Source organism: Balaenoptera physalus (assembly GCF_965194825.1).
Source record: "Balaenoptera physalus genome assembly, chromosome: 9".
NCBI lineage: Eukaryota > Metazoa > Chordata > Mammalia > Artiodactyla > Balaenopteridae > Balaenoptera > Balaenoptera physalus.
Window position 1 is genome coordinate 11,963,107 of NC_138888.1, and position 22,485 is coordinate 11,985,591.

Sequence of the window (22,485 nt, forward strand, 5' to 3'; positions counted from 1 at the left end):
GAATGTTATTCCCTGAAGCGCGGCGATTAGAAAGCACTGGGAAACTGTTACAGTTGGCAGATGTGGACCCTACTCTTCGACCCACCCAGCTCTCTGTCTCACATTTTAAGAGCCTCTGTGACGTATACCGAGAAATGTGTGATGAAGACCCACACCTCTTTGCTTACAATTTCAGAGAAGAGCTCAGGCAAAAATCAGAGAAAAGGGGGTGACAAGGAGAGTTCCAGACTGCAGCTGCTACTTCAGGGGCTGGCAGCCGACTGGATGTTGATTTTCACAGTGTTGAACTTCTCATGTGTGTGCTCCCCAGGTGTGACTGACTCCCCTTTTACAGCTTGGTAAAGAGAATAAATATCATCAAATAAGGTACAGTACAAGCTTTCTTTTAATATATATACTGCATAGATATGACATGTTTAGTATAAACAGCATCTATTACAACCTTACAAAAATGAAATATCTGCACATTGTACCCCTAACCCACATTAGAATAATTTAAATATGCTTTAAATAAAGCAGAACCTAATAGCTCAAAGAAAATGCCCAGAGGATTGGAAAAAAATGACCTTTCAAAAGCTATTAATCACAACTTTCCCCACCCTTTTCCACATAAATTAATTAGAACGCAGTTTCATTTTAAGGATTCTAAGTCATTTTGATACCTGCTCAAAAGGGATATAAACTATAAGTAATTTACAAATTCTGACCAGTTTAATCTAGTTTTCTGATCCACAATAAATTAAAATAACTTAAGTCTTTACAACTATTTGTGGGAAAATGTATACTGCACAAAACCCAATAATGAATAGTTTTTCTGCAATTTCCATTTTACCTCCAGTTTAAAAGTGAAACCGGCAACTTGACCCATATCTGGATTGACCTGTATTATGCCTTTCCATGGCTCTCTGTTTCATAAAAACACTCCTCGTTGACAACTGACGTTAAGCTCTGGACGCTAAATTCTCGCTCGAGAACAGAGCTGAGATCAAGGCTGGCGTTTTCCGATTGGCTGTCCAGGGACTGGTGCCGCATCTGCGCCTGCAGCAGAGTTCCCCTGTCCCTCTTGGTGCTGTTGGCTTTTCGTTTGATGGCGCAGAAGTGCCCGCGGACCAGCTTGGGCTGCCCGTCCTTGCCGGGCGGCTGTTCAGCTGGCCGAGCGTCCGGGTCCTCCGAGATCCTCAGTCTCTGGAACTGGATCTCGATGTCTTTGGTAGGGCTGCCCTGCTTCCCAGCCTGGGGGTAGTCCTCCTCGTCGTCGCTCAGAATGTCGCTCTCTTTGATGAGGCTGTCGGAGAAGTCGGCCAGGCCCTCGTGGGGGTGTTTCCGGGCGTCCTCTGTGCTCCCGGCCGGGGGGCAGCCGCTGCTCTGGGTGCCACTGCTCAGGCTGCCCTCGTCCGAGTCCAGCGAGCTGCCCTTGCCCGGCTCCCCGGGCCACTCGCTGCTGGAGGAATTCTTAAGGACTTTTAAGGACCTGGATGAAGCTGCAGTGAGAAAAGCACATTTTCCCTTATGACAGAGGAACCGATTCCACAATGTGCTAATTTTTGCCTTGTAGGTTATCAGATTTAACATCTTAATTAACATTTTATCACCTCACTTCAATCCTGGGACTATCCTGGGACTTGGGCAAAAAAAAATGTAGATACTGCAAATATGGACATTTTTTTATTTATGTTTATTTGAAATTTTAAGTTGGAATTTGGCATTTTTAGAGGACCAATTACCAGAGCTTAATGACTGAGATAGAACAATAAGCTATAAACTATCATAAGGGCTAGGATTCTTATTAATTACTAAAGAATAAATTTAAAAGTTAGTTTTACAGCTAATTAATGAATAAATTAGCTCTTGCTAATGAATAAATTTAAAAGTTAGTTGCTAATAAAATCTAGGTTCCTTTCTTTCACTAAAGTACTTTGTAGTTTGAGAACTAAGATTACACCGTGTTTCTCTGCCCACCTTCTCACCTGTTTATTTCCCTTGCTGCTCAATTAAAAGTACAAAAATGCTTTTTCTCTCTCATGAGAACTGTCTCTGCTGGAATTTCTAGCCAACTTTGAGATTTAATATGAATATTGAATCGTGTGTGTGTGTGTGTGTGTATAATTCCTTTCTCTTGGGTTGAAGGGAAAGGGGGAGCTCAGTTGTGTTTCTGCAGACAACAGTGTATTTTTGATGGCTGTAGCTTATTTTGCCAATAGGGAAAAAATAGAAAATATATGGTAAATCTGAGGAGGTCAAACTGTGACCAAAAAGAAGAGATACATTTTGTAAGACTAAAAACTAGATCGATGATATTAACAAAATAGTTAACATAGAAAGTTCTAAAAACTTAAGCTGAAATTTTAAAAACAGGCAGAAAGTTGAAGAACAGCATGATTTGGAATGTTTACCTGTGGACTTATTAAGAATGAGCATTAGCGAGCATTAGGTTTCTTGACCTTAATTCACTGAGTATTGACCTTCTAGAAGCCTTGCACTGTTCTGAGCACTGGGAATGCGGCAATGAGCAGAACAAAGTCCCTCGACTCCTGTACATCCCAGTGGAAGACAGACGGAAGATGGTAAGTGCAGACTGTGTCAGCAGGTGAAAGACGAAGGATTTGGATTGGGGGTGCTTAGGTTTTATAAAAGGAGGTCTGGGACCGAGCATGTTTAGTTTTCTTAAAAGGAAATAAAATTGCCGCTACATTCTCATGTCACCCTATGTATTGGGTGTCTGGTTTAGAGCTTACAAAGCTACCGCTGATAATTTACAAAGTGATGACTTGCTGCTCTACTCTGAAAGCATACATCCTTGCAGAGGAGCTCGTCATGTTTTCCTGAATAAACCCAAGGCTAGCAGAGTTCTCACCTAATTTCGCTGAGACAGGAACGCGGTTCTTGAGGGGTACCAGGCGATCTTTACATGTTTTCTCCAGAGGTAATTCACACTTTATGTGACGCCTGAAGTTTTCCCTCAGAATAGATCGAATCACCTTGACAATGTTGGTTTTGCTTTCGTTGTCACTGGCGGGGAGAGAGAAAACATTTTGTAGTGTCTGCTGTCTCATCCTGCTTCCGTGCCACGTCTCCTGGTCCTCCTGTGGCATGTGACTGCTCTCAGGACAGACTGACAGCAAGTCACCCAGCCTGTGTGCCTCGGTCTCTCGTCATTTACAAAAGGAGCGAGAATTGATCGTTTTTGAACTTCCTTCAAGCACAAAGATTTGGATGTATATTTAATCAATGTATATTATTCTCCTAGAGCTGCAGTTGCCAGTTTGGAGAGGGTGGGTGTGATCCTGAAGTCATCAAAATTTAGGAGGGCACTAAAAATAAACCCACTTTTAAGAGAACATAATTCTGTCTTATGCCCATTGGCTTTAATTTTTGGAAGTCAGTAATACCTGCAGCACAACTGAAAGATGGTTTCTGGCCGTCCTTCTATTTCTGACTTTGTGTGGATCAGCTCCCATAAGGAATTATTTTCTGTCCCTGTGTAAAAAGAAACAAGGGGCTGCAACTTTGCCAAAGATGCTGTGGTAAAGGACACTTGTGAAGCTTAAAAGCCACAATTTAGTAACTTTTTAAAGAGTTAAATACTCCCCATCCTGACTCTCATCATTTTCTTCTCTGGCTCCTTCTATGTATGACTTTCACAAATAGTTACAAGAAGTTAAATACCTTTTAGTTACTTTGTACACTCCCTGCTGAGGTTTCCCATCCATCTTAGTGCTTTCACCCGACCCTGGATTCCATCTCTCTGCCAAAGAGGTTAAAATGGATCCCATTTTTCAACCCCATTCCTTAGAAGGAACAGTAGGATGTGCTCAGGCCCTTGAGGTAAAGGAGTCCAGCCCCAAACTCAGTTATGGTCCAGGAAACATGAGCACTTCCAACAAACACTGAACAGGGACCCAGAACGTCACCGCGGGCCTCAGCCTGTTGGTCCGTTGCTGAACCAGAGGCACTGCCACCAGAACAGGGTTATTCTAAAAGGATCTCTCAACATTTTCCACGGTGGAAGATGTTTTTTCTTTTTTTTATATCACCTGTAATAAAGCTTAATCTTAAGAAATTTTCTGGTGTATCAAAATGTGTGGACCTTTGTTTCTTTTAACAAATTTTAGAGATAGATATTATCCCTAAAATTATTAAAATAATTAGAAATATTAGATATTAGGATATTAGAAAAATGTTGAAAACCATCGACAGTGAAAATAAGGAAACAATAGAGAGAGATATTTGGCAAAGAAAAGCCATCCGCTAGCATTCACTTTCTCCAAAATCTGTAAAGAAACATCACAACAATCTCTCTTGTCCTCATTTTCCTTGCCTATAAAATAAAATACCAAAAATTATCCCCAGGTTCTTTCCTACTTTTTTATTCCACAGTTTAAAAAGTCCCTTAAAATGCTTTTTCTGGCACTTGTACAACACACAACAATTACCTGCTGTATTCCCCAGTCTGACTTGAAGCGCGGATATGGGGATCAGCCAGCGAAACTTAAACATATCCAGGTCAGCAGAGTTGTGTGCCGGCCGGGAGTTCGACGGCTGCAACGTGAAAGCCCACCAAGAACGGTGTTAAAGCAAGCTCGCTCCCGCGGGCACGTGCGCACACGACAGAAGCTGTGAGCTCACCCTGGTGCAGACCTGCTGCCGTGTGGGGCTCAGGGTGCAGAAGGGAATCAGGTCGGGTGTGCTCCCAGCTCTCAGGGAGCTCCCAGACTGGGGACAGGGCCGAGTCACGTTTTGGGAAGCAGAAAGTTCTAGATCTTTAAGCAAAAATGACAAGCCTTCCACGACCCCATGTTACCTCTAAAAAAAAAACCCAAAATTACACAGACTCAGGTGTATTGAGAAAACATGGACCATACTTAGGGATAGAAAAGCTGGTTTTCTCTGTAGGGCCCAGCATAGGTATTTGTCTACATCTTCTTTTGAAACAGACGTCTTTGGTGGGGAGGATAAGAAACACCTTGAGTATCTGATGTAGTTAGTTACCTCCGGAGTAAGTCGCATCACTCAGTGAGGCCTTGATCCTTAGCAGGCTTCCCAGTTCAACAACAGGAAGATACAGGCATGAAAAGATAGCTTTAATTAAAATTAATTCATGTCTTACCAATTTCTTTTTCAGTTTGCAGTTTTCTTTATAAACCAATATGACGGCTCTCTTAAAAACTAAAGAAAGGAAAAGAGAAAGAAAAGTCTTTCATTATTTAATACAAACTCTCCCAAGGTTGAACTGTAGCTGAATATTTTAATAGAACAAAGCTCTACAAGATCCCACGATGCTGACATGAGTGATTCCGTTCATATTTGAATTATGCACAAGTACCTGCTAATTTAAAAGCCATTATCTGAAGGAGATCCTGGCATTTTTTTTTCTGAATTCCTGTTTTGTTTTATTGAAAGCTGAGGACATGGTGTTCGTCTCAGTGAGAATACACAGTCTATACCCACTCTCCCGGCTGTCCGGGAGAATTAGGACATTTTGAAGTGCAGCAAACTACTAAGACAGCAGGTTTCAAAATAGCCTCGGGAAGATCTGTTCCTGTAACACGTGGTGAGATCCACTAAAGCCAAGCAGCAGAAGGGAGGAGATCATGAGTATGTAGGGCAAGAGTTCCAAAGAGTTGGAAGCTGTCCACGTTAAGTCAAAGGCATTAGAGCAATGATTCTAAGTCCTTCTGGAAATCAGGAGTTAGCTGGGTTTAGCAGGTTCTTCATTCTTGACAGCCTCTTTTAAGTTTACATTCTTTTGAATGGAGTACTAACCGAATACTGTGAGCTCGAGGTCCTTTCTGGCTTTTCCTAGAGACAGAAATGGATTCAACCAGGACACTGTAGAGTGCATCAGAAGTTCCCCCATTGAAAGTTCTGTGACCTACATGGCAAAAACAGGAGATCAAGAAGACGTGGAAACCCTGGGGGGAGGCTGTCTCATATGAGAGAGGGATCACGCGTGTATGGTGACTGCTAAAACACAAGTACGTTCACTTTGATTTTTATGGTTCCTGTAAACATGGGGCCTTAAATAGTGGCGGTTTTGAAAATACGAGCTAAGCATCAAACTTTGAAAAATAACAAACGCGAAGGCATTTTGCTCTGATGCACACATTGTTTGTGGGTGAGACATGCCTCCTGCCCTGTGGGATGGCATTCCTTCCACCCCAGTGTCAAGGTTCATCCCAAGTGCCTTTGTTAACATTTCATCCAAGACCTAGTACACTCACTGCCTCTAATCCCAAAAGCACACTAGGCCTGCTAATAAAAGAGGTACCAACGTTGAAACTGATTGTAATAATAAAAAAAACTAAACTCCAGCTGTTTTCTGTTCTTGCCTTTTTCTACTTAAATTATATTGCTTCTTATATGTAGGCTTTTTGAAGCTCAAAACTCTAAATTTAGTAATCCAGCCAGAGAAGAAAAATAGAGAAATTGTCAAGTTCCACTTAAACTACTTTTATAAGTAAGGAGGTAGCCACCGATATTTGAGGTTAGAAAAGAAAAACACACAAAGGAAAAGCCCTTCTCTCCACATGCTGACTGCCACTGCCTTTATCCATCCTAGCCCCGCCAGCCAGCTCTCCATTTATGTTCCGGCCTCTGGGATCTGTCCTAACCTCACACTCCACGGGAAAGGAGGAAGAGGTACAGATACGAGCTCAGTGATGTTTCTTCTTTTTTTAATACGATATTAACCGGACATAAGGTTATATTTTTAAACCAATGTAATCGATTTTATGTTACATTTATACCTAAGTTGTGAGGCTTGTTATAAGCATTAAGATCAAAAAGAAAATTCTAGGCATTTTCTCCTGCAGGAAATCCCTAACAGCATGACCTGGTCTGGAGGTCACCTCCAGACCCAGTGGTCACAGGCATCCAGCCTCTTGGAATCCGGAAGTCCTACTGACCTCCTTCTCTGTTCCGCTCTGCTCTGCTACCAGCTGGTCAAACACCGTCCCGTAATCCTCATATATCTTCTGCATCTCGTTGATGTGGCTTGCTACTTTTTCCATTGCCTTTAGTGCTTCTGCAAAATATGCAATCATATTTATTTTATAATTTTGGCTTGTTTGAAATCCTACCCAACAGCAATAATGAAAAAGCTCAAGATTCAAGGCAGAATCCGAGACCAGTTCTTACTAAGAGCAGCATCATTCAAGTATGATGCAAATAGCCCATGGTAACCTAGTTATAATCATGAAGAACAGTAGAATTATCTTCCACCTCAAATTCTCTTTGAAATGAGGCAGAGTACAAGTAAAAAGTATCACTAATAATAACAGCTATTTATTGAGCACTTCCTATTTGGCATGTTCTATTAGGCGATTTCTGTGAAGCATCTCATTTAATCCCCACAGTAACTCGATGACTGTAGGACCTGTTATCAATCCCATTTTACAGATGAGAAAACTCAGGTGCAGAGGGGTTCAGTTTTTTGCCAGACTTCCAAAGACAGACGTAAGGAGTGGAGCCAGAATTAAAATCCGAGGCTGACTGGCCACAGGATACCTGCTTTTTTAAACTTTGCCTCTCCTGGACCATTTACTGGAACAGTGATCAATGACAATTTTCTTAACAAGAACTTGCAAGAGCCTCTGTAAATGCCCAGTTCCCAGAGCAATTGTTTGTATTTATGCGTGGGACAAAATGATTTCATCAAAGGCAAAAAGAAAATTTCAAGTCACCTCCAAATTCACTATTTTTCATACTTTGTTCTTCTGATTTGGTATTTTATTTCAGTCTGGAGGGACGATGGGAAGGCAGTTTTTTAACCCCTTTTAAAGATCATCTTAATGCAAAGTGAACTATTCACACAGTATTTGAATGCTAATCATAATTTGTATCACTTATGTATAAGCTTTAACTTTCATACAAAAAAATTATCCTCATTACTTATGATACAAAAGTATGCTTGTCACAGAAAAACAGCTAGTTTCATTTACACTCTTCTTGGTGTTTGCTATTCAGTAATACTAATATTTATTAATAAGTTTGTTTCCCTCTCCATGTGCTTTACTACAGGTACCGTAACTGGACCTCCTAGCTTTGACATGTGGAGAACAAATCACTCTTTCTCTGCAATCCAAACAGCAGCTCTTTAACGGATACTCTATTTACTATCAAAGTGAGGGGCTCTGTGTATCTGACAAATTTGTATCTTAGGCCAATAACTTCTGAGGTTACAAAAGAAGACCCCTCCGCGTCGGCCGTAAAGCTTCACGGGTCCTCGGGAGCTGGTTTCAGAGTCAGGCTCTGCTCAGAGCCGTCCACAAGGTGGCGCCTCACACAACATATTTGATCAGCTGCACTTGGGCAGCAAACAACACAAAACTTCACAAAGTTGTAGGAAAACAGGCCGGGGTTTTGGTCCTGGCAGCACTGTTTGTTTGTTAACCACGTGACCTGAAGTAATTTATTTCAACTCACTGAGCTTAAATTATCTTCTTTGAAAAATGAAAATGGACACATCCCTCCAGAGGCTATTCCAGTGAGAGAATTTTTGCCAAGATATTTTGCCCACCTACAGGGATGGCCATACTACCTAGCTATTTTCACGTACTAAAATGATACCTAAGGTTAACAGTCACAGTACTGACGACAAACGTTCCAGAACGTGAAAGCAAGCTGGGGAGGAGGGGAGCGCGCGGCCTGGCGGGTGGCGGCGGCCCCGTCACGACCTGGGCCCCCGCTTCTCACCTGTCAGGTGATGGTGCTCTTCGCTCTCGTGGTCTGTCAGGGACACGAGCTCCTTGAGCAGCAGCGGGTACTTGAGCACCCGCTGGACGGGCTTGATGAGGTAAGACTCCAGCGTGGAGGAGTGCTGCTTGGTGGGGTTCCGGGCGTCCAGGAAAGCCTTGAAGGCTTTATCAGTTTTAGCTACAAGCAGATGCATTAAAAGACCCTTAGAAGAGCACAGCAGGATGAATTAAACTCTACTTCATGTAGGTTTTAATGGAATTACAGACGATCCACCTCTACAGTCCTCCGAGTGACATCCTTCAAGAAAAACCCAGATGCACCCGCGGGTTGGCTCTCAAGGTGGATTCAGCACCGCCGCTCTGTGATGAATCCCATGAGAGCTTAAGGGAGCTTATAGGCTGCCAGAAGAGTTCCAGCCACACACCAAAGAGGAACATCGAGTCAAAATGCAGGAGGGTCTGACGTTAAAGGCGCATTCACATGCATACCCATGAGAGAGACTGGTATAGGTGCCGAAAAAGTGAGTTTCAAACAATTCATAAAGCCACAAAACAGTGTATCCAAACCCTATGCCATAGCCCCCAAAAGATTCATACAGCAAAACAAACCAGTATTTTTTTTTCACTGACCTAGCACAAATTGTTTCTTATTCTATACACTTGAGGGCTATCTGTAAAGCAAGCTTTTTTTTCCTTTAAAAATAAGTTGATAAGCACTGCAGCCTCCATCCCTACAGTTCCAAGCAATCTAAACCTTCCACCAGATTCAGACCCCTCTGGGTAGTGAAAACCACCTCTCTGTTCCGTGTCACGAAGGTACACACATGAACCCAAGTGCTTTCAGTTTTGAGGGTGCCAGTGGACACCCCAGCTGTTGCTTTGGATTCCACCTGCTGGCACTGGTTGACCAGCTGTCGGAATTCAGTCAATTTGGATGAAAACAAATCTTTATTTGGGGTTTTGTACAGAGGCAAAATATAACTTGTAGGAGATGCAGTACCATTTTGAATGTGGCTACTAGACAAAGTGGACGGTGAGATGATCCTTCATCTTTGTGGCAAAGAAGGAATTGAGCAAACCATTGGTATGCTTTTAATTTACTACACTGTTGATAAGAAGGTTTTCATGGGAGGAAACTAGTTCTTTCTGGTTTAAAGAACTAGAGAAGACAGATTGGGCTCTGTCTTGTTGACCTGAAGCACTCCAAGACTTCCCTTTTTCAACTCGAGCCTGTTCTAGGATTTAAACCAAATGGCAGAACTGCATCAGTGGACCTGGCTAAACACCATCGGTGTCTGGAGGAACCCTACGCCCCCTCCACGACAGTCCAGAGAGGCCATTCCCCAGTTCTGAAAAAGAAACACGGAAGAGCAAACTCCGGATTTGCTCTGGCAATGCCATTAAGGAGCATTTGATGACAGATAGAAAGGGCTTGGAATGTAGCTTGGCTCCTACTTTCCTGTTGACACAACTAAAAATGTTCCAGTACAGAAGCCCCTCAAACACTCGCCATCGTCATGCAAGACAGCCCTGATTCACTGGGCAAATCATAACGGGAGTGAACTACACGAGGCCAGCGTTAACTCTGAAGAAGGCATTCAAGTCCTGGGGAAGTCACTTTTTATCCTGGGAATTTATAACAGTTTAAGCTTCAGTAGGTTCAGATCCTATTTCCCGGTACACCTGAGAAAATGCAGGTAGCCTCGTGACCTTCCCTGGAGACAGTTCAGGTGACCATAAATAGGATTACATATATTTTCGTAAGACGCCTTCCACTGTAGGACCCATGCAGAACAGGAACAGCCCCTGGGGACCTGTGTTTGTTTGATGCTCTCCGTGCAGACTGAAATACTGCTGCTCATGACCTTGAGCTTAAAGGCCTCCTCTCATCTCTGCCCCAGAAATGAGAATTCCAAAGAATGGGATAGAAAAATATCTTCTGCAAGAGACAAATCCGAGAATTCTAATCTCATACCTAAAGAGGTGTGTGATGACTGAAAGAAGCCTTTGGTAATAACAAAACCTCAGTTGAGCATTGCTAGTTTAAGGTGTGATAAAAGAAATGTTCACATATTGAGGTCTGGGGAAGTCGTTCTGGCTTATACACGAGTTAACTTGAATTTAATGTAACTAAAACAGCCTGCTTGTGGCCTAGCAAACATACACTGTACATCTGCTTTAATTATTAAAGAAAAGGGTGCACTGACCAGAAGTAAAGAATGTCCATGTTAAAATTAAAGATTAAATGCCTCCCTTCCTGGGATGCCAGTGCTGGTCCTCCTTCCATGATAAGACTTCCTTCCCAGGTGCCAAGGCCATACCGACTGGCTGTGTACGTGCTGATCTGGTTTTCCTGAAATCTTGAAGGAATGTATCCCTGACTTGTTTGATGCTCTTTGTTCTGACAAGACATGAAACTGTGCTGACAGCCCTACTTCTCCGGAGCAGATCCTCAGCGTAATCAGAGAAGCTGTCTGCTGGGCTGTACTCCTCAGTCTGGCTCAAATAAAACTCTTTTCTATTCCTACTATAGATTGCTGATTGATTATTTTTGTCAACAGGTTATTACAGGAATAGCTCGAACACTGGGTTGATGACAACAGTGATGGTGACTGGGACACAAAAACTCCCTCCAGCACTCCTACACCTGGAGAAGGTCACTGCTGCCATCAGATCTCTGAATGCGCTTCCCAGGATGGGCTGACTGGCCGGCCCGTCACTGAAAGCCCAGGCAGATCAATGTGTTGGCCACCTGCACCCAAGCTGACCCACTGCAAGTCGGCGGCCAAAGCTCAGGCATCTCGCTAGCTCCACAGAGTAATGTTTGCTGTTGACATGAAGGGGAACAGCAATGCAGGTTGGTCACCCAGGTCCACTTGGACTTCAAAAAAATAAAAATCTTCAATTAAAGTCAATAAAATAAGATGATAACAATGTGAAGAGACGAAAGGTACTTCAGTGACAGAATATGGCCTGTGCTAAGCACCCGTTTCACCAAAGAGGCTTTAATTTTAGTTAACACACTTCTTGTGAGTTTGGTGGTTGTTGTTTGATGGTGGTTTTTTGCAGTGGATCCTCGGGCTTAAGAAGAAGGTTAACGAGAAGGAAAGAAGGGACTTCCCTGCTGGTGCAATGGTTAAGAATCCGCCTGCCAATACAGGGTACACGGGTTTGAGCCCTGGTCCAGGAAGATCCCACATGCCGCGGAGCAACTAAGCCCGTGCTCTACAACGACTGAGCCTGCGCTCTAGAGCTCACGAGCCACAACTACTGAGCCTGCGCTCTAGAGCCCGCGAGCCACAACGACTGAGCCTGCGCTCTAGAGCCCACGAGCCACAACTACTGAAGCCCGCACGCCAAGAGCCCGTGCTCCACAACAAGAGAAGCCACCGCAATGAGAAGCCCGCGCACCACAAAAAAGAGTAGCCCCCACTCGCCGCAACTAGACAGCCCGCACGCAGCAATGAAGACCCAACACAGCCAAAAATAAAAATAAATTATTAATTTTTTTAAAAAAGAAAGAAAATGGCATACATTGCTTTCTACCCCCTCCAGCGGCTTATATGGTTGGTTAGAGTTTTTAGAGCAAGGCATTTGGTGAAAAAAGAATCCAGATGCAATTTAACAGCAAAGTGACACATGGCAAAGCAACATCTCTGCTGTTTGGTACACACATTCACTGTCACCAGGACACTGAAATAAACTGGAAACTTAATGTTCGTCAATTTCAAGGCCAACAATGGAGCACAATCCATTAAAATTACACTTATTCCTACTTGATGAACACAAGTTTACGCTTTTAAAACGTATATATTTATTTATTTATTTATTTATTTATTTATTTGGCTGCGCTGGGTCTTTAGTTGCAGCATGTGGGAACTTCGTTGCTGCGTGTGGGATTTTATTAACAATTACAATTTCAAAAGTATAGCTATAAAAGGTATGAGCAACTTACCCCTCTCTAGAACCTTCTGTACTTTAATATGATTAGCACAGAATCCGCTATACAGTTTAAAGTGGTCCGCGTAATAAAGGAAAGAGCCTCCAAGGGAAAACAGTAGTTTCTAGAAGGAAAGAGGAAAAGTTACATCAGGCGTGGTTTAATCAATGTCTGTCTGCTGGCTCTGGCATGGTGCCTGACTGCTTTGCTGTCTCCACGGCATTCGTCTTTCGGACACCAGAGCACTAATGCCTCGGGGAAGGCACTGACTAAAAGCAGCCCAGGGCGGCCCCATTTGCCCAGTAGATGGAGAACAGCCCGGGCGTCTGAATCAAAGAGCTTCAGTTTGATTGAAAAGTTTCTGGCAGCAGAGCCTATTGACACAGTGCGCAATCAAGGACAAGAAAGAAAGTTCTATAAAAAATACATCTGACACGGTGGGATATAAATAATCTGAGAGGCTAATTAATAAAGCTGATTCTGCATTACTTGGGACGAATGATGCTTGCTATGTACTTCCTTGGTCCCTTTCTACTGCCTTCCGCCTGTCCTTCCCTGGAGGGACCTCTTGCCAGTCACCGATGGCCACACTGGAGACAGGGCTCCACAGAAGAGGAGGCTCTCTCAGAACCAGTGAAAACCTAGGCTTTCCTCCCAGGGTCACATGACCACAGAGATGCAGAATCGGATGCAGTAGGTGCTCCTGCCTCAGAAGCAATCGCCCTACGGATCCTTCTGTAGAGCTGAGTAAGGAGCGTGCATGTCCACAGCAGGCAGACTCCATAAAAGCTGTGCTGCCCAGACGTCTGATTCGCAGAGCATTTACTCTAGGGAGAAATGGAGCCTTCTTTTACCACCTGCCAGAGGAAAGCCATGCAATGAGAGCGCTAAACTTATCTTTTCAATAGGGGAAAGGGACAACACTTTCTCTTCAAAGGGAGAATTTTGCACTGTTCCCACCTATTTTTGCTTTAAACCTAAGTCTAAAATACTTACTCTAAACTGCGAGGGGGTTTCAAGTATGTTAAAGTCAGATGATGCTGAAATCCCATCCTCCAGAGTCTCCAGAAATACCTTTTGAAATTCAAGCATCTCTGGCAAACTTCCAAAAAGTGACTCCATCTACATGAAGATCAGAATTTGAAAAGAGGGTATTAGCGATGAAGACCTAGATACCACTCTAAGTCCCAGATGCACAAATGAATCACAAGTCATTCACCAAGAAGGAGACAGAAGTGAAGCCTTTAAAGAAGACGGCATATTCAGTAGGGGATATAGCTCATACACAGAGACTTTTACTGCCCCAGTCCCTGTAATACTAAAATAATTTGAAGTGGATGTCAAGTTTTCAGAATTCAAACTGGGGGGAAAATGGAAAGAACTAATTACTGTGATTTAACATTAAAAAGTCATGTATTAAAAAGTAATTTGGGGGACACCTTCTACTACAAAAGGGGCACGGTCATTTAGAACTCTTGCCACTGTGTTTCACGGGATGGAGGCCACATAAATGGCTTTGAAGGAGGCCACGCTTGGGTCTCTCTGAAGATCCTGAAGTCTCAAATGTTCTTTGGGGATCAGTAGATAAAATCTAGGTCTGCTAAAATGCAAACTGAGACTAAACCTATGGTTCAATGGACTAAGGGAAGGTATTTACCTCATCTTGGGTAAGAAAGGTCTCACTTTGAAGTGGCTCCAAGTATAAGTCAAAGAGGCAGCTCAGATCCTGAAAGACAGAAGAAGAAAGTCTTTAACCCTTAAGTCTCCAAAATACCCAAGCGTTTCCAGCAGCCCGGGCTGCAGCTCAGACTCGCATTAGTAACGATGAAGTTTATGTCTGGTTGAAATGCTTGGCCCTGAAAGTGGTGGTTCCTGCTTAGCTAATGCAGAGAGGTTAACAACACAATGCGACCAGCAGCTGGATTCCACATTTTTCTTTATAGCTCGATCACCTACTCTGTGTATTTGAATATCTTATTGGCAGAACCAGGATCTTTCTTTCGGCTGCTGCAGCAGGAACACTCATTTCCCTTCAGAGAAGTGAGTTCTGGCCAGGTACCTCTGTCAGGTGTCAGGTGTGGCCACATCCGCTGGCCGACCTGGCTTCCTTCTCTGCCTCAAAGAGCAAGGCGACAGCTCCAGCATGGACACCTGAGCTGACACGGACAGGGCAAGATCTGGAGAGCTCTTCAGCTTTGGGGCTGACGCATGAGCAGAATTTCAAACTCCCATGCTCAAATGCAAGAAAAAATTTCTGAAGATGAGCAGTCATAATGTTTACAGTCTAGACCATCTTTGAATCTCCAGTAAACTGGGCTCCAACAGTACACAAGAGTGGGAGTTGACTGTATTTACAAAACTCTTTAGATAAAGGTTTTTTAAAAATAATTTGAAGCCAAGATCAGGATATAATTTAGTGATAGAAAAGATTTCTTTTTCTTGTTTCATTTATTCTGAAGAATTTTGAGTCCCAAACTATGAGAAGTAGGTGACTATGTCTGCCTCATTTTACAATGGAGAAATCCAGTTCTGGAGAGCTTGATAAAGCCAGAAGCCTCCAGAACCTTGTGGTGTAGGTCCTGAGAGCAAGTGGACAGGCCTGTGACACTGAGTGCTTCACAATCAAATCTGCCCTGGCCTTCCCGACCTCCCCAGACCCCACGGCGGCTGCTGCAGAGCAGGGAGAGGTGAGAAGTCACTGAATCTTATCTCAGGGAACACGTGAATGCTGAAAACGCCAAGTCATGTGCAGAGGTCCAGGTTACAGAACAAGTAAAAGTCCATGTGGAATGTCAGCAACAAAAAGAAATTAAAAAATGAAAAAGGTGTGTGTGTGTGTGTGAATCACCATAGGCACCAGGCGCTGGTTATTTTGTCAGAGGCAGAGGTGGGCTGTGGTCCCTCCCTGCGCCAGTCACTGCCGCCCAGGAGCAGTGACACACGGAGGGAGGCCTCGCTGAGCCGCGGAGCCAGAGCCGCAACATGGGGGCCCCAAGGAGACAAAGGGCAGGACTCTCGCAGAGAGAAGGGAGAGCCATCCTTTGTATGCACTTCGCCCAGAGCATCCATCTCAGTCCTAGACCAGCGTCACGATGCAGTGGCCCTCCTGTTCAAAGTGTCTAACAGTAAAGGATAACGACAGCAGTGACAAAAGTAAAAAGGGACTTGGATTCCGCTCTCAACTACGCCCTCGACCCTGCAGGTGACGACACCACGGCCATCATCAAGCGGCCACAGCGCACACAGCTGCTGGGCAAGGTCACTGTCGGCAGCCCCTGGATGTTCACTTCATCTCCCCACATTCGATGCAGGAAAAGACACAGTGGGAAATGACATGAAACTGCCATCTCTGCAGTTTTCCTTTCTCCCCTACGGGACCAAAAGAAGAGGCTACGGGTAATTCTCCTGGGCTGCCTGTGAATGAGGCTTTCGGAAAAGTTCAGATAAAATGACAGTGATGTTAATGGAAGGGGAAGCTCAGATAAGTCTCGTGGAGAAAGGAGGTGAGAGCCGTGTGTGCGTGTGTGTGTGTGTGCGTGCATGTGTGTGTGTGTGCGCGCGCGCCAAGGCTTAATTCACGGACACAGTGTGTTAGAGCTGGAACAAGAACACCCCCGTCTCAGACCCCAGACGAGGGGCTTGGAGGGAGCCGCCCAAGGCCACTGCAGCAGGTGAAGGCAAGGCCAGGCCTGGATTCTCAGCTCCCATGCTGCTGCCAGCAATTGGCCGATGAGATGAGTTTAAAACCATTCCAAACCGTCAGCAAATACTTAAAGCAAAAGAACTCTGTCTTCCCAGGCACCTGCATTTTTTGTAAAATGTTTCTCCAACTACTAACTGAAGCCTCTGAGATGAATAAATGAACTCCCCGGGTAGCGAAAGGTTCGGCCGCTGCTCCGTGTGATGGCTGGGGATGCCTGCGAGATGCCCGGCACCTCCACCGCGGGGCTCTGTCCCGTGCGGTGACCGCCTGTGCTCCGGAGCCGGTACCAGCAGCTGCTTGCAGACAAGCTGTTCCCTGGCTCCTCATCACCTAAAGTGATCTCCGTTCCCCCTTTCCCTAAACCGGTACAGGCCCCCTTCCCACAGATTTCAAATGACAAACCAGAACATCTGTTTCCATAGTGAAAGCTACCTTGGTAACAAAACGACCGGGGAATCTCATTTTTGCAAGCCCTCTCAGCTCTTCCGTCCTCTCGCCCTCGCCTTCAGCAACTCGCCACTTCAAGGAGCAGGCATCTCCCTCGTGAGTGGCAGGGTCCCCGGCAGATACCTCGAGACCCCTGCCAACATACATACAACTAGCTGTCACACGAGGGGAGCAGGAAATTGTGACAGCATCTTCTGTTACCTTCACATAGGACTTCTCTGTGTCCATGAGCTCCTGGATGACTTTTCGGAGGCGATCTGCATCCGAGAGGTGGCGAGCCAGCGGCCTCGGGGGCGGGTCCTGACTCTCCCTTGGTCCTTCCATGCCGTTGGTCTGGGTGTCGTTATAACTCCTACAGAGCGCGGCGATCTGCTCAGCACTCTGGGAGGGAACAAGAGGCACAGGACGTTCTCCATCATTATCAACAGCCCACCAAAAGACACAGGAGCTCTCTCTTCGCCCAGCGCCCTCTCAGGAGTCTCACGGGGCACTTATCTAAGGCATCCGGCTTCATTCATCTCAAACCACGCTGGCTACCATTCAAGGTTCTGGTCGTGAAGATATGAACTTACGCTTGTTCAGGACTTACCCATGATGCTTTTTCGCTTTCATAGTAGCTGTTTGACAGATGCTTCTTTAGTGCTGAGACTAGAGAATAAGGCACAGAGCTAACCCTCTGCAGTACAGTTGAGGTTGCTCTAAATCAAGGTCATGGCTCTGTGAGAGCACAAGGAGAGACAGACTCATTTGGGCCACTCTGCCCCTCAATGGCTGGCCTAACAGAGTTCAGTTCCCCCACTAAACGGCCCTGAGAGACTCAGGGACGGGGCAGCAGTTTTAGGATGGCCTGACCACAAGGGGCTTAGATCTGCCCCCAGTCCAGCCCTGGAGCTCTGCAGCCTCGGGCCAAGTAGCAGCATTAGGAGTGAGAGTTTGAGCTGCTGCATCAGCCAGGAATGGTGGTAGAGGGCAGGCTGTGTAGGAAGGATAAGGTCCCCACGCTGAAGGGGTGCAGATCCCAGTGGAGGGCACAGATGGGGAGCAGATGACACGGGAAGCCTGGTGAGGCTCCGTGGGAACCCTCCCGGAGGAGGGAGACTTGAGCAGCCTCTTAGCAGGAAGCAGACGTGTCAGACCCAGGACGTGGGGGAAGGGAGGGTCCTCATTGCAGGTAGTGGGAATAGAATCGCACAGGCTGAAGAACGAGAAGGAGCGGGTATGTCTGCGGGGATGAACAGCCTCCTGTGCAAGTTCCTGCTCAGATTTAAGCGCAGCATGAAAAGCCTTCTCCGGGAGAACCCATCTGTACACTCCTGCCTCAGGCTGGTGGTTTAAGGTCTCAAATGTGCCTCCTCCTATATGCCTCTACCTGCCTGGAGCATTGTCAGATTACATTCAAAGCATCTTTTTTATTTCTCTTTCTTCCCATTCCTCCCACACACAAGTTCCAGCCCATCAGCCTGTAAGCCAGTCAAGGGCAGGGTCCTGCCTTTCTTTGTCATCGCCCCCAAGTGCTCAGTGTTGAGTCCACCTCTGTCGCACTGACGTTATTATTGAATAACAGAGCAGCTTAGTCCCAACACGAATGACCGATATCCATCCATCTTTGGCAACTTTCTGACCCTCAACTAAAACTCTCCTTTCTTCAGCTAGATGTCTCCATGCCTGATCTCCATCACGCTGTCTCGGGTAGAAAGCTGCACCAGTCAGAATCACCTCTTCATTCTCATTGAATTCATTTTCTTTGCCTGGATATTTCAGAACACTAACAAGTCACACAGCACATTGGTCAACCTCAGTGGCCAATTAGTTACAAAAGCTGTCACCTGACACACTGAAGTGCCTCACAGTAAAAGTAGGACACCTGCCTTCCCTTCTTCTCTCCTTCCCTGTTCTACGCCCCACCCGCCTTTCCTCAACACAGTGCCTTCACATGATGGAAACAGACAACATTGACACTTAGCAGTGATCTTCTGGCTAGACTTTCAATTCAACCTGGTGGGAACCAACTGAGGACCTGCTCTGTCTCCAAAGAAATAGAAACCAGCCCCTGCACAAGGAGATAAGACTTGCCAAGAAACACCAAAGCGCAGCCTACGGCAGACTGGAAACCAACACGAGCTTGTGTGGAACAAACGAGAAACGTGACACACGTTAGACGAAGGGGAACGTCATGTTGGAACAGGCTGTCTGGAAGGCTTCAGTGAAGAGCGGATTGTAACTGGTCCTGGAAGGAGCGTGTACCAAGCCAGAAGCACGGAACGAGCCAAAGGTGGCGGCTGGAGGGGGATGGTGGCGGTGGAGGGATAAGCCCAGTAACATAAAGAGCCCAACTCAAGGCGCGGGGTGAGAGCGGGGCCCCCGCAGATGTCTACAATGAGAACTCCCAGACTGCTGGCCTGTTTCATATAATTGCTTCTCCTGTATTTTGACATTAATCTTGGTGCAAAAGTTAAATCAACCATGTAACAGATACTAAACCTCCAACTAGACACACAGAGACATCTGAAGTAATTTACTTCTAAAACAGTTAAAGCATGTGTAAGCACTAATGATCCTCCTTAAGTACACATATTATCCCCTTGTTTTTATCCTTAACTGTAACACTAGCATATTGCTGGTAATGCCTATCAGAAGATGTTCATTCAGAGTAAACTTTCAAAGAACAAGAAGACAGACGTGGGGCTTCCCTGGTGGCAGAGTGGTTAAGAATCCGCCTGCCAATGCAGGGGACACGGGTTCGAGCCCTGGTCCGGGAAGATCCCACGTGCCGCAGAGCAACTAAGCCCGTGCGCCACAACTACTGAGCCTGTGCTCTAGAGCCCATGCTCTGCAACAAGAGAAGCCACTGCAGTGAGAAGCCCGCAATGAAGAGTAGCCCCCGCTCGCCGCAACTAGAGAAAGCCTGCACGCAGCAACAAAGACCCAATGCAGCCAAAAATAAATAAATTAAATAAATTTTTTAAAAAAAGAAAACAGACATGGATCTTAAAGCACCACTTAGAATGCAACTTGACCTATCAAAATGTCTCATAACATGTTTGAAACAACCAAATCTCATGATTCATTACTGAAAAAAACTCCAAACTGTTCGGTCATGCCCTAGAAGCCTAACGACACAGCAAAAGCCAAACAGAGCAGTGCAGCCAAAAGGTGGCTTTCCTTCTCTTCTAGGACATGAGCCTTACGATGAAGCACGAGGGAATATAACCAAACCACCCCCAATCCTCTCCTCCTCCTCCTGCTCCGCACTAGACTTCAACCCAGGTCACATGTTTGCTCTTTGGGAGGAGCTATTAAAAAACACCCATGGCTGGACCAACTGAATCAGAATCTTTGGGGCCCCAGGTATGCTGCTGTGTGACTCACATGAGAACTACTGGTGTACCCATCAGTAGAGCGAGCATTCTGCTTGCAGTTTCTGGGAGGATCATGTTGTCCCCAGGGTCTGCACCACAGGATGGCCACGTAAAAGTTATGTGGACTGAGCTCACAAGAGGAAATAGACAGAATCACACCTGTGCGCCTGGCGTTCTGGGTTTGGCTCCACTAACAGTCAAACAGCCCAAGATAATAATACTGAGACTCTCAAACTTACTTATGTGAAATCTCTATACCGGTATTTGCACCACAAGCTCAGACAATGCAATTCTGCAATTCTGAAAAATAACAGTTTCCAGGGCTGTAGAATCCAAATTAATAGCTCACATATACTGTATAAAATAAGATCTGACAAAATGCACCATAAGTGAAATGGCAGCTGGTGAGATTGCAGCTTTGCCTTGCTGGGATGTCAAAAATCACACCTAACAATGCAGTGTTAAAATAACGAGATTTTAAAAATAAAGTATCTTGCCATTTTAGAAAATCAGAATTCATGTTGAGAACGCTTCTGGTAAGATTAAGTTGGAAAAGTAAATGTTAGCTGAGAGTTTCATGGGAAATGTACTTTCAAAGGTACCATAATGAAGTGCTCAAGTGCTACAAAGTCACCTTAGCTGCTGTCTAGGGAAGGTTGTGAGGATTACCTGGCATCAAACAAGGCAGAGCCACTAAAAGGAGAAGAGTAATTGTAACTATGTTTTTAGATCGTATCTGAAAGAGTCACGTGGTTGGTTATATTTCATTTCCTCCGTTCTTAGCGATGGTTATAAAATTGAACTGCTTAAGGTAGAATTTTGGGTGTATCTGATAAGCAATTTCTAGGAACAGAGACTATTTTGGTTGGGATATTTTCACACGTATGCGTGGTGATGGAGGTGAAAAGCACAGACAAGATTGAGGGGAACCGAGTTCTAGCCCTGGCTCTGCCCCCAGTCCTCCACGCGTGCTGGGCAAGACTCATTTCTGAACCTTCAATTTCCTTATTGATGAGAAAGAGGAAGCATTACCTAGCCCATCAAGTAACCCCTCAAATTGCCATTTGGACCACGGAGAAAGGGGAACTTGGATTTGTTGAGCACTTGCTGTATACAAGACAAACCCAGGGGGCGGTGTTCTCCTAGAACTATCAGGCATTCGGTCCTTACGATGCGACCGGCTAAGACTACAGATGCCGAGTGCGAAGGCAGCACCTGACGGCACTGGATCCTCCTACTCTCTAGCTGTCTGCACGGTGCCGACCACTCCCTGGGTACCTGGCAGAGCACGGGCAAAACAGGCTTGCTGCTCCGGCTGCCTCTGCCCACAGTGCCGTCAGGGCTCTCCCGGCCCCAGGAGAATCCAGACACACCCCAGGCGTGCCCAGGATGCAGCCACTGGCCTCCGGAGGCCATCTCTGCTCAGGGAAGCAAATGCAGCTCCCCACATCTGCACACAACTGTGACTTCTGTTAGGCTGATCCCCGCTCCCCTCCATTCCCAGGGATGCTGCTTTTAAAGCAAGAGACAGATGTTCACAAACCAGGGCTGGGCATGCATGCGGATTCAGTAGCCAGACAGTGGGTGCCTGTGCAGAACAAAAAACACACTGGAACTTGAAACTCAGACTGGTATTTCCCAGTTCGTAGTGATCAATGCTGAGAACCTTGGGTTCATCGGGGGCTTGCCTTTTATAAGAAAGCATCAAACAGATCTTTTCTTCGTGAATTCATTTTTAAAATTTAATGAAAACAGATTTCCCTATAACTATGCTCTATGAAAAAGTAGTGATATTGACCCACAAAAATTTTTTTCAGGCTTTTAGGTTTTCACTAAGGCTAATCCCTGCTTGAAAGTGATTTGATCTCATTTATAGATGAGGAACATCTCACTCAGGACCTCTGAATTAAGTCGCTCTTCCGTGTTCTCACCAAAACCAAACAAACAAAAAGTAACTATGTGCAGTGATGGGTGTGTTGATAAACTTGACCGTGATAATCATCACAACGTACACGTATATCAAACCAAGTTGTACACCTTAAATAGATATAATTTTTAATTGTCAACTATACCTTGATGAAGTTGGCAGGGAAAGACATCTAAAACAGAGTTATCTTTGTTTCTGTGTCTTAAACTTGTGAATACGGACACCTGCTTCCCTGTATTAGGGCTGCAATGTGTCTCTTTTTCAGGAGCCCCATTTCTTGGGGGTGGCAATGAAACTGCCCAGGATGACCAAGCGCCCTGCCCCAGATTCTCTCTGGAGGAAGGCGGGGGCTGAGCCTTTTTCTCAAACAAGCTTGGAATCCCGTAGGTGACCCTTTTAACCTTGATTTGGCT

The 22,485-nt window shown here is 45.3% G+C and overlaps 2 protein-coding genes and 1 long non-coding RNA gene across 11 annotated transcripts in view; 2 read left to right on the forward strand and 1 right to left on the reverse strand.

The window, feature by feature from the left end:
* The window catches only part of TFB1M (transcription factor B1, mitochondrial), a 64,879-nt gene extending 64,513 nt beyond the window's left edge, over positions 1-366 (forward strand). The window contains 2 exon segments of the mRNA XM_082474868.1: positions 2-188; positions 190-366. Of these exon segments, the coding sequence (XP_082330994.1) occupies positions 2-188; positions 190-342 (340 nt within the window). The 3' untranslated portion in view covers positions 343-366.
* Positions 1-22,485, forward strand: part of LOC309667022 — a 398,987-nt gene that overhangs the window by 237,434 nt on the left and 139,068 nt on the right. The window lies entirely within an intron of this gene.
* TIAM2 (TIAM Rac1 associated GEF 2) overlaps positions 368-22,485 on the reverse strand; it is a 262,449-nt gene continuing 240,331 nt past the window's right edge. For 8 of the 9 annotated variants that reach the window (XM_082474392.1, XM_082474395.1, XM_082474389.1 and 5 more), the window contains 12 exons: positions 16,988-17,167; positions 14,294-14,362; positions 13,633-13,758; positions 12,652-12,760; positions 8,695-8,874; positions 6,906-7,024; positions 5,764-5,872; positions 5,108-5,166; positions 4,434-4,539; positions 3,390-3,477; positions 2,855-3,009; positions 368-1,481 (listed from right to left, as the gene is read on the reverse strand). In XM_082474392.1, the coding sequence (XP_082330518.1) occupies positions 886-1,481; positions 2,855-3,009; positions 3,390-3,477; positions 4,434-4,539; positions 5,108-5,166; positions 5,764-5,872; positions 6,906-7,024; positions 8,695-8,874; positions 12,652-12,760; positions 13,633-13,758; positions 14,294-14,362; positions 16,988-17,167 (1,896 nt within the window). In that variant the 3' untranslated portion in view covers positions 368-885. The other variant, XM_082474396.1, reaches the window with a different exon arrangement.